This window comes from Globicephala melas, chromosome 8, assembly GCF_963455315.2.
Source record: "Globicephala melas chromosome 8, mGloMel1.2, whole genome shotgun sequence".
Classification (NCBI taxonomy): domain Eukaryota; kingdom Metazoa; phylum Chordata; class Mammalia; order Artiodactyla; family Delphinidae; genus Globicephala; species Globicephala melas.
In genome coordinates this window covers 51,642,022-51,654,412 of record NC_083321.1, presented here as the reverse complement: position 1 = coordinate 51,654,412, position 12,391 = coordinate 51,642,022, and the positions used below count along the sequence as shown (strand labels likewise).

General features: G+C 40.9%; 2 protein-coding genes and 1 pseudogene across 2 annotated transcripts in view; 1 reads left to right on the top strand and 2 right to left on the bottom strand.

Annotated features, from left to right (window-relative positions):
- Positions 1 to 4,573, bottom strand: part of LOC132597689 (anaphase-promoting complex subunit 13 pseudogene) — a 67,773-nt pseudogene extending 63,200 nt beyond the window's left edge.
- POLD3 (DNA polymerase delta 3, accessory subunit) overlaps positions 1 to 4,596 on the bottom strand; it is a 182,468-nt gene extending 177,872 nt beyond the window's left edge. The window contains exon 1 of the mRNA XM_060303685.1: positions 4,531 to 4,596. The gene's annotated coding sequence lies outside the window, so the exon portion shown is untranslated. The remainder of the gene's footprint in view (positions 1 to 4,530) is intronic.
- A 45-nt stretch (positions 4,597 to 4,641) lies between these two features.
- The window catches only part of PGM2L1 (phosphoglucomutase 2 like 1), a 70,955-nt gene continuing 63,205 nt past the window's right edge, over positions 4,642 to 12,391 (top strand). The window contains exon 1 of the mRNA XM_030836104.2: positions 4,642 to 5,068. Coding sequence (XP_030691964.1) covers positions 4,958 to 5,068 — 111 coding nt within the window. The 5' untranslated portion in view covers positions 4,642 to 4,957. The remainder of the gene's footprint in view (positions 5,069 to 12,391) is intronic.

Below are 12,391 nucleotides of genomic sequence, written 5' to 3'. Positions count from 1 at the left end.
AAAACCACAATGAGATACCACTTCACACTCACTAAAATGGCTAGAATCAAACAGTGAGATAATAACAAGTGTTGGAAAATCTGTGGAGAAATTGGAACCTGGATACACTGCTGGTGTGAATGTAAATGGTGCAGCTGCTGTGGAAAATAGTCTGGCTGTTTCTCAAATGATTAAACATAGAAGTTATCACATGATCCAGGAAATCCACTCTTAGGTATATAAGTACGGGAAACGAAAACATATTCTACACAAAACTGTACGTGAATGTTTATAGCAGCATTATTCATAATAGCCAAAGGCAGAAACAACCCAAATGTCCACCAATGGACAAACAGATCAACAAAATGTTGTAAACCTACATATTGGAATATTATTTAACTATAGAAAGGAATGAAAGACTGATACATCTACAACATGAATGAACTTTGAAAACACTATGATAAGTGAAAGAAGTTAGTCACAAAAGACCCCATATTATTTGATTCTATTTATATGAAATGTTCAGAACAGGGAAATCTATAGAGATAGAAAGTAGATTAGTGATTGCTTAGGCCTGGGAGTGGGAGATAGGGCGACAGGGGTCTGATAGCTAAAGGGCGTAAGATTTCTTTTTGAGGTGATGAAAATGTTCTAAAATTGACTGTGGTGATGTTTGTACATATCTGTGAACATAACAAAAAACAGTAAATTGTATACATTAAACGGGCAAATTGTTTGGTATGTGAATTATATCTCAATAAAGCTGTTTTTACCTTGCTTCACCCTAATCCCAGGTGTGCTCTGCATCTTTTCCCTCTTACACAAAGAAAACCACTTTTTATTTGTTGCTGTTGTATCCCCTGTCTCAGCAGAGGGTTTTTGTTGTTGTTTTTTTAAAATTCACTAATTTACTTATTTGGCCACACCAGGTCTTAGTTGCTGCACACGGGATCTTTGTTGCCACGTGCAGGATCTTTAGTTGTGGCATGCGGGCTCTAGTTCCCTGACCAGGGAACGAACCCAGGCCCCCTGCACTGGGAACGTGGAGTCTCAACCACGGGACCACCAGGGAAGTCCCTCAGTGGATATTTTAAGTAAGGGAGCTAAAAGTAGAAAGTTGCTTGCAAGATACTCATTTCCTTTCCGGACCTTTTTTTTTTTTTTTTTAAATACAGCATTCATTAGAGTTTATGACAAGCATCTTTGGGAACAACAAGAAGAGAAAATACGTCTCTTTTCAGAGTGATCATAAGCAAAATGATAGAATGACAGATTTCCTCAAATTTTAAAGTTTTAAAATAGGAAGGTGATGAGACCTGAGCTCTGCTTGGTGCAGCATTTCAAGGAACTGGCAGGATTTTAGAGGAGATGGCCATGTGCCTAGACAGAGGCTTTGGAGTTCATAGCCTCAGCCAACTTTCCTGGCCATACCTGAATGGTATGCAAGGAGAAAGCTGTCAGAGTTCCAGAGACCACTATGACCTTGGACAATACAGATGTTAGCAGAAACCTTGATGAACTAGAGCTATCTGCTCTCTTTCCCCAGTATCGTTTAAAGCCTGGGCTGGAGATGAGAATCCCTGATATTGATGAAAATTTAATTTCTTGCTACCTTAACAGAATGAGAAGTTTGAGTATCTTAATTCAATTTTTTTTTTTTTTTTTTTTTTGCGGTACGCAGGCCTCTCACTGTTGTGGCCTTTCCCGTTGCGGAGCACAGGCTCCGGACGCGCAGGCTCAGCGGCCATGGCTCACAGGCCCAGCCGCTTTGCGGCATGTGGGATCTTCCCGGACCAGGGCACGAACCCGCGTCCCCTGCATCGGCAGGTGGACTCTCAACCACTGCACCACCAGGGAAGCCCCTTAATTCAATTTTTAAAGACAATAAATAAAAGGTATATATTAGGATCAAGAGAGCTATTCTCTTTCATAACCGCAGTTAGGGTTGCCAGATTTAGCAAATAAAAATGCAGGACACCCTGGGCAAATTCCAACAGAAATGAAAGCTTCTGAGCTTCCCTGACTAGGAAAACTATTATACTCCCTCTTCTGGACATACTTAGATACCATTCTTGTATTTGATGAGTTCTGGGTCCTCTTGGTTACCCTTCAATTCCTAAGCAACAAGCTGGAGATGCTGGGCAGTTTCTGGTAACCAGTTTATGTCTGTCATGATCTTGCTGATAAAATTGAAGGCTGGTTGACTCTGGTATTGAATTAGAACTTGTATTTCTCCCATCTTTTATACTTGCCCTATATAGTTATATCTCTTGAAAGTTCTGTTGACTTAGTAGTGTTTCTCAGAATAGAAATAGAATTGTCTTATAAAAACCACTGCTTAATCAAATTTAATATGTATATAAATCATCACTGGATCTTGTTAAAATTCAGATTCTGATTCAGTAGATTGGGACGGGGCCTGAAATTTTACATTTCTAAATAAGCTCCCAGAGGATTAATAGACTGGTCCTCCTATCACACTTTGATTAGCCACCTATGTCACAATCAATAGATATCTGTTAAATATGTACGTACCTAGGCCCTATCCCCATCCCAATGCACTGATTCAGAATTTCTGGGGCAGTGTCCAGGAATATATATATATATATTTTTTTTTTTTTTTTTGCGGTATGTGGGCCTCTCACTGTTGTGGCCTCTCCCGTTGCGGAGCACAGGCTCCGGACGCGCAGGCTCAGCAGCCATGGCTCATGGGCCTAGCCACTCCGCGGCATGTGGGATCTTCCCAGACTGGGGCACGAACCCGTGTCCCCTGCATCAGCAGGCGGACTCTCAACCACTGCGCCACCAGGGAAGCCCCCAGGGATATATATTTTAAACAAACTCCTAGGGAGACCAATGGTCTATGGGTTTAAAATGCCCTCTACCTTTTTCCTCTAGTTATTAATTTTTTATCCTTCAAAGCTCATTGCTGGTCCCTTCTGTCACTTGTTGCTCTTATCGACTATCTCACACTCTAAATCCTTAACAGTTGTCTGCAACAAGCACTTGCTGTTTATCATGGGCTATCTTTTCTTGCATACATCCTGTCTGCCCAGACAGATTTTATTTCTTGAAATGAACAATTGCATACTTTCTTGTAGCCTCAGCCCCTGGCATAACACTTAGCATAGAGTACATGTTTAATTAACGTTCATCGCAGACAATAATGCTGATGATAGTGAATGATGAATTTCTCTCCAGGACTCATGGCTATTTCCCAGGACTTGTGTGATTAAAACAACCCACTGACTCCATAAAGGAAACACCCAACTGATTAGCAAAAACTGTAATTCCCAACCACAGCACGTTATTTTTCAGGGATTGGTGCTACAATCCCTTTGTACCCTGGTAGCTGGGATTTTATTATGGTAAGTGGCATTTTTAAAGGAAAGAAAGTAATACTTTGAATTTATTATGTCTTTTATCTGTGAACCTCAAAGCATTTTAAAGCCATTCATTAAGTTACTGTAGCCAAGGTGTAAATATTATTACACTCTCCTTGCAAAAATGCTGACCAGAGAAAGAGTTACAAGATACTCGATCAAAATCATGGAGCCATTGTAAGGCTACACCAAGAAACTCAGGAGCAGCTGTGTCTGACAGGTAAGCACTTCTCAGCATCTCCCACACCTAAAGTCGTGTGACTTGAAAGGTGAGCATTCTTGTAGAAGAGAGGAGGCCAAAATAAGGAGAAATTTAAGACTATTTCAATAATCTTTCTTCTTCCTCTGTATTCCTACTGCCATTGATTTTTGCACTCTCTTATTCATTCTTACTTATGTTATGGTTAAATGCTGACACATCTTCTCTCTTTCACAACTTGATTTTTGTTTTTCCCCAGTCAGCTTGTTCTTCCTGCCTCCCAGTCCACTGTAGCAGCAGAGCAAAAAGAACTGCCATCTGAGATCTGAAATGAGGTTGGAACCCTTGTTCCATCACGAATTCCGCCTCTTTGAAAAAGTCGGTTCACTCAGAGGCAGTTTCCTCTTTGTGTGTAAAATGGGGATGGATCACGTCCATTTACTCTGTCACACGACGGTTGAAACGACAAAACGCGATTCGTAAACTGTAAAGCACTTAATGGGTATCAGCTGTCCCCTTACTGTACCAGTCCTTGTTTAATTTAATTGAAGCCCAGAGCCACAAACCGCAGCTAACCTAACACGGACAGGGCGTGTCTGTAGGGAACAGCCTAGAGGTAGATCTTTTTTCCTTTGAGAAAACGCAGGGCGCGGAGCTGCCGGGAGTTGTAGTCTTTGCGGCGGCCTCCACATACCTCGAGGAAAGAAAAGAACTACAACTCCCGTGACGCCGTGCGGGGACAGCCCCGCGCACCCTCCCGCCGGCGGGCGCCCCAAGACCAAACGGGAGGGGGCCTACGCGCGCTACGGAGATTCACAAAGCGAGCCCTGAGGCGGAGCGCGTTGTGGTGGCCGTAGCGGCTGATCCAGAAAATAAGACGCGTGGGAGTGTGTGGGGGTTGTAACAAGGATAAAACACGTGGAAAAAGGCAAATTAAAAAATAAAAAGGGCTGTGCCCCGATTCCTCACCACCCCGCGGCTCCTAACTTGCGCATTCCCGGCTCGCGCCTCGGGTCTCGGAAGCTTAAGTCAGCGGGGTTGGGAAGGGGCGGGGCCAGCGGCGCGGGGGGCGGGGCCTAGAGTGGCGAGTGCGGCGGCTGCGGCGGGGCCACGACCCAGACATCTAGGACTGTTGTTGTTCTCTCGCGGTGGGACCGCCTCAGTCTGGTCGCCCAGAGAGACCAGGAGCTGGTCTAGTTGGGAGCGGGGCGGCCGCGTCCCCTCTCTCTCCTGCTTCCCCAAAGCTGCGGCAGGAGCTGGCACAAACATCCTGCGGTTGGTCTCCGATGCCCTTCAGTGAGGAGGGGGTGTCGGGATCCTGGTGAGCGCACGTCAAGCCCCTCCAGCTACGTGTCTTTGCCGGCCCCCCAGGCCCGCACACCCAAGTCTGGCTGCCATGGCTGAAAACGCAGAGGGGGACCTGAACTCCAACCTACTCCACGCCCCCTATCACACCGGGGACCCTCAGCTAGACACGGCCATCGGGCAGTGGCTCCGTTGGGATAAGGTGGGTATCTGGTCAGCCCGGCATCCGCCCCCTATCACTCCGGGGACCCTCAGCTACACACGGCCATTGGGAGTGGCTCCCTTGGGATAAGGTGGGTACCTGGTCAGCCCGGCATCCGCCCCCTACCCAGTGTACGCCCTTTCTCGTCCCCACCCGGTGCTCGGTAGGCTGTGGGGGAGATGGCTCAGGCCATGCGGCAGCGGCTAGCGGAGCCGGGCGTTGCCACCCACCTATGCCTGGGCTGCCTCCCTGGGACCGTCTGAGCTGGGAAAGAATGCCTGTAGTCCCTTCCTTTTGCAGTGCACGAAAGTGCAACCTCCCTTCCTCCCATCTCCCCCCCCTTCAAGTGTATGTCATCCCTCTTAATCCAAAAAATAATATAAATAATAATTATCATCGTAAGCTATACCCTTAATACAGCTGTTTCCTTTCCCCTTTCTTCTCTCTTGACTTCCTTCTCTGCAAATCTGAAAGTGGTTTTTTGCTCTGTTCTTGGACGCTATCTAACCGCTATCCTCTTTAGTTCTGGTCTGGTGTGTTTCCACCTTGCGTCGCTAGGTAGTCGCTGGTCTTTAATCGCTCCCTTGTATTCTCTAATATCACCTTTTGCTCTTGAGAAAGATAAGCGTTCTCTTTCTTTTTCTGGCCGGGAGTTATTTTATGGAAGTATCCTATTCCAAAAATCATGTTTTCCAGATTTCATGTGATGCTCCTGATACAGAATTGTTTTTGCTTTACCCATTCCTCCTCTATTCCGCCCCCACCCCCTCCAAATTGTTGCGATGATTTCATCTTGTGCAGGCATATAGGATGGATATGTGAGAGCTAAAATTAAAATGCAGTTATTTCACTTGTAAGAGGCCCTTGGCTCCAACAGAGGAAGATAATCCAGGCTTTTGCTTTGTCGAATGCATTAAATGAATTTGTTGAAATAGAGAAGTCAACATATTTTAAATGGAATTAATAATACTGAATTAAAGTATTAGTGTGGTAATATGTGAAATCATGTTATTCAATTTCCTAAAGGATTATTAGCTTTCTTAAAAAGTTTTATTTTCACTTTGTTCAGTCATTCATGCATTCAGCAAAAAATATCCATTGAGCACTGGGTAGTGCTTCAGGGCCTTTTAGGTCCAGCGTATGCTGGTGATGAGGAAGCTAGAAAGGGTTCCTGCCCTCGAAAAGCCTTCAGTCAGCAGATGAGGAAGACCAAATAATAAGCAATTATGAGTTATTTAGTATTACTTGATCATATGTATCTTGGACATTCTAATTCCTCCTCTGGAGTCTAGACAAGTGCGGCTCAAACTTTGCAGTGCTTACAGATCACCTGGAGATCTTAAAATGCAGGTTGTGATTGAGGACACCTGGGGTGGGGCCTGAGCTTCTGCCTCATAATGAGCTCCCAAGTGATACCAATGCTGCTGGGCTGTGGACCACACTTTGAGTAGCAAGGCTCTAGAGTGTTCTGACTGAGATACTAGAGAGCTAACACCCTTTTTGTAGGATTTGACCATATATATAAAAAATATGTATGTATATACATATATATTTTTTTCAATCAAGTGTGAAAAATCTGTGGTATCCCATTAATTATCTTAAGGATGTGCAAAATGCAAATAACTTTAAATCCATTAGGTTACCTGGTGAGCTTATGCCACCCAACCCAAAAGCTATGTGACAGCAGGAGCTGAATAGCAAATTATTAGGTAGTGGAAAAACAATGATTAAAACCTAAAGCTGGCCTCCTTACATCCATAATTATTTTTATTCACATTTGGAAGTGAAACCACATTTTTCCCCTGCCTTTTTCATGCTCTCTCTCTTTTTCCTTTTGAGCTATTGATGTATTTTTGTATTTCATCTACTTATTAACAGTGTGGAAACTCAGTAAGAAAAGCTGAACTTTTTATTTATTAATTGCCTGCTGTGAATATAGTTCCTTGTTGTGAAAGGATACAAAAGAAGTGAAGATTCAGAGATTGCTCTTCTACTTTTGGTTCATTAGGGAGGAGGAAGCCTAATAGAAATAAAAGAGCTAAGGCTTAGCATACTGTGAAATGATATATACTACAAACTGCCTGTATAAATATCTTCAGCAGGGATATCTAACTAAATTACAAGTGAAAGTTATCCTTATATGTTTAATATAGTTAATTGCTGTTGTTTAAAGCCATCTGCTGTCAGTAAATGGATGTGGTTGCACTTGTGTCTCCCTAAAGTGATTTATGAACTTCAAAGACACTTGTAGAATTCCAACACAATTTAATTTACTAGTAACTATTATGTATGTCATAGCCTTTGGCCATTCAACAATAGGAGTTTGTTTTTCATTGCCATGGGTGAAATCTTTTGTTCTCTTTAGGTGCCAGTTTTTTTTGTTTTTTTTTGCGGTACGTGGGCCTCTCACTGTTGTGGCCTCTCCCATTACGGAGCACAGGCTGCGGACGCGCAGGCTCAGTGGCCATGGCTCACGGGCCCAGCCACTGCGTGGCATGTGGGATCTTCCCGGACCGGGGCAGGAACCCGTGTCCCCTGCATCAGCAGGCAGACTCTCAACCACTGCGCCACCAGGGAAGCCCTAGGTGCCAGTTTTGACTACACTTTTCCTAATGGGTCTGTTGATTTGATTTTTTAAAAAATATTACCTGAATGAATTAATATTTGTTAATTGTCCATGCTATACCTAGATATTGTTGGGGTATACTAAAATGTAAAAAGACTATGAAATACATATACATGTAAAAAGATAACGCAAGGGTGGTATTGGTGGCAATTAAATGGTGTATAGGCTGTCAGTTTTTATAGTAGTTTAAAAGTAAGTGACCTGTGGACTGGGTAGTCAAGGAAGACAATAAGAAGATGGGATGCATCTAAAAAGAATGAGGAGAGCCTTCACTGTAAGTGGAAGAGAAATTAATTTATATTTAAAGTGCCCTCTACATACAAGGCACTGGCTGAAAATCTGTGGGAGACACAAAGATGAACTAGATATGGATTGTATCTTCAAAGAAAATAGAAGGGAAAATAAAACAAAAGCTCACATATATAGTACAGGGAGCAAGTAACAAGTGCCTTTAACAGATAAATAGATTTAAATAAGTTTAATAATTATTTAATAAAAATAATATTTACTTAATTGATCCCTCCCTTAATGAGAAAAATACTTTTAATTAGTAAGCAAAGGTGTATCTACTGTAGATAGATAGTGTAGGTAAGTTAGGCTATGATGTCCCAGGGCACTGAAATGTAGAGTGCAGAAATGTAAAATAATAGATCAGACCAACAGCATTTATTGCATTACACGTGGATGGCATATGTGGTCTTCCAGCACAGAGAAACTGAGTTTAATACCTGATTAATACCTATTTATTTTTTTTATAGTGAAAAAAAGAACCTACCAAATGCCCTGATTCTTGATGACTCTGGTGAGGCACATAGTACTAAGACATAAGTTGATCTAAAGGCAATTTGCTACTTGCCTAGGTCACCAGTATTGCTCGTTTTAGCCTTGGTGTGTGGTGTTCTTTGAAATCTCTTCATGAAAAAGGTGTTATCTGTGCTGAAACTTCAGGATTAATTAAAATTTAGACTTGTCAACATTGAGAGGAGGAATATTCCAAGTAGAGATAAAAACATTAATGTGTATACTTAGAATATTTGTTTCTGCTGTAGCTTAGGGTACATAGAGAGAAATTGTTGGAAAGGCATGTAGACCAGGTCATAGAAACGCATTAGTATGTCGTTAGTGGCCTTGAATAAATGAAGGTGTATGTAAGTGTTAAAAAGAAATTAGTGCAACAAGACAGGGTGTTTATTGGGGAGGTCCCATGTACCCCTTCCTGTTTCTATGGAGTGGCATTCTTTTGTGCCGTTTAGTACAGTCCAGGATCTGACCCTTGGTTCCTATACCTTCAGACTAATTTGTTAGTCTGTCTTGTCTCAGGATGGACTCACCCAGCTCAAGGTTACAGAAACTGATGTCTGAATTCAGAATGCTGTTTTATTAATTTATGGTACAGTTGTAATATAAATAGATTTGTCTCAGTCAAGCCATTTTCTAGATGCACCATAAGGGAAGTCAAAGAATCAGAATATTTTTAGTGATTGTGAAATCAAATCACAGGGAGTCAGATATATGGCATAAATGTTTAACAGCATTAGCCTGTAATAAGTAAATGCATCAATCTCTGTGATGGGACTGTCCTACCACTGGAATCCAACAAGTCTGTGGATCAAGGTGTTCCTCCTCCAGGCAATGCGCAGATGACTCTTCTACAGTGCTCTCCCCTTCTATCTTTTAGAGCTGACTAAGGCCCCCAGTTCCTTCCTACTTCTTTCTTTCACAGCTTTCATACATTCTATCAAATTACAGACAAGTCTTGCTGGCCTAGACGCCAGGTTCTCTTTAACATGAAAACTCTCTCCTGTTTTTGATATGCTGTAAATTTTAACTTTTCGAAAACAGTCGTATCAAAGATATTAAGCACTGGCCAAATTTGGGTGTGTGAATGTATGGGTGGGGAGTGGGACGGGACCCAGGGCAGAGCTGCTCAGCCAGATGTAGCAGCAACAGCTACATACATATTGAAAACAATATGGAGGCAGGAATTGGCTTGGCGTTTTGAGAAATAATGAGTAGAGTACTATGGTCTCAGAATGTAGGTCTATGTTGAGAAAGAGTAGAAGGTAAAGGTAAAGATAAGTTAGTTAGGTTAGGGTTATGAAATGCCTGAAAATAGAAATAAATGACTTCATTCTAAAGTCAGTGATTTTCAAACATCTAGCAGTGAAAGTTTTTCAAGCAAAATATAGCCCAAATTGTTTTAAAAGTGGTGAATGAATTTCCTTTTAAATCATCATCATGTGATGGAAAACACACCCATGAAGCACCTCTACAAAGGTTGTCTAGTCCAGTTTCATTGTGCAGAGACCCAAAGAAGTTGTGGAAATTATCAGTTGTGGTGGGTAGAGCCTGGACCAGAACTTGGATCTGCCACCTAGTTCAATCCAATTTTTACAATACTGGTCTATATTACATTTTTTGTTCATATTTTTCTAATACTTTACATAATTTGGCATTTAATCAATGAAGAACACTTATCACCTTATTAATTTTGGAAAATATTAGTGCTTATTACTGAATTTATTTGTGTAGTGTTTCAAACCTTGATGATCTGAATCATTTGATATTCACAGCAACCGTGTATGGTAGGCAGGCTAGGTAGTAGTTATCCCTATTTTTATAAGTAAAGAAATTTAGTTTCAGACAAGGAAAACGACTTGCTCAAACGACTGGCTTTTAAGTGGTACACTTGGTACTAAACCTAGGATATCTGACCTTTACTCTAGTTTTCTTATCACTGTACTAGACTCTAACCTGAATATTTAGTAAATGTTAGTGACATAATAAACCAAGTTTCAAGGACCTCATTAAAACCATTTTACTGACTTTTGCGAAAGCTGTGGTAGGCTGTAATATTCTGCAGAATAAATTGCCATGAAATATTTTTTAAAAGCTGAATTTGCTGCTCAACAGTTGCTTAGGTTTCCTTGGCAACAACATTCTCCCTCTGTCCAAGAGATTTAGTACATATAAATAATGGTTTGGAGACACACACACACACACATTTTTTTTCTTTCCAAATTCCTTACATTTGCTCTTCAGTTTCTACCATTTTATTTTTTAATTTATTTCAAAGAAATGCGTGTTTATGATTTTTAAAAATTAGTACAAAGGTATTATAATAGAAAGTGGCGTTCCTAATTGCCTCTTCTCATCCTCAGTTTGCTCCTTAAAAACCATTTTTAACTGTTTGTCTTTAGTTATTCTCATGACTACCATCAAAAGACTAAATAATATGCTAGTACCACTATTCCTTGATTTGTTTTGGATATTATCTGTCAAATACATACTATGAAAAATGAGAGCTCACTCACACTGTTCTCCACCCTACCTAAACTTTTTTTTTTAAGATTTTTTTCTTTGATGTGGACCATTTTTAAAGTCTGTATTGAACTTGTTACAATATTGCTTCTGTTTTATGTTTTGGTTTTTTGGTCACAAGGCATGTGGGATCTTAGCTATCTGACCAGGGATCAAATCCGCACCCCCTGCACTGGAAGGCGAAGTCTTAACCACTGGACTGCCAGGGAAGTCCCCACCCTGCCTAAATTTCATTATGCCATTAGTTTTAGTTATTCTTTTGAAAGCTTAAATAATGTAATCAGTGCTAACAAAGTCTCCAGAACAGTAAGCTTAGCTCACAAATACAGAGCTCCCAATTGGCCATTTTATTTGAGAAGAGATTGGTAGAAAACATACCTATGTATACAAAACCAGAGAAAACCCATACCAGCTTCCCAGAAAAATCTGTGGATATCAATGACTAACCAAGGATCAAGTTATGTAAAGAAAACAAGCAGCATGAAAAATAAAAACAAAGCAATGGACCCAGAAAGGAACTGAGGTAAATAAGGGAACATAAGAACTTAAAATCTTAAAATTAAGTTTAAAAGGATAATTATTCCATCAAACAAGGAAAGATGCTATGAAAAAGGAAGAGGAAAGAAGAATGAGCTCTTGGGAGTTAAGGAAAAAAAAAACTGTATCCCTCCACCCCCTGCCAAATGCAATAGAAAATATAAAAGCATAAGTTGAAGAAACCTATAGCAAAAGGAAATAGGAAATATGAGGGAAGCTGACATGAAGGAACTACCCCAGGAGTCCAGTGTAAAGAAATCCCAGGTGACAACTGTGTACTAGTTTGACATTGGGCTTCAAAGAAATGTGTCGTGAAAAAGAATGCAATGTCTATGCCATAAGCAATAAAAAGCTGGAAGATGTTAATGACAATGTTGAAGATGGCATGTTATTTCTGGCAACAGCAACATCAAAAAAAGAAAAGCAGTTATCCACAGATGGAAGAAAGGGAGGAAGGGGAGGAGGGCGGGAGGGGAGGAAGGAAGGAAAACAGACCTGGATAAGCAAGTTATGGTTCAAAACTGAAGAAAACTAAAACAGGGCATGATTTTGAACAATTAGTTGATGGAGCTTAAGGAAAAAAAAATCCATTTGATCTCAATACCTTCAGAAGACACAAGGTGGGCCTGGTGAGAAGGAAATTGTATCCAAGCCCACTACTAGGGTCTGTAGTGAACAATATTTAGACAATCTTAACCTGGTACTTATTATTTTCAATGTTGAGGATCAATCTGAAGACAAAACAGAAAATTTTAATTTTTTATTGAGGTAAAAAACATAAAATTTACCATCTTAACCCTTTCTTTTTTTTTTTTTTTTTTTTGCGATATGTGGGCCTC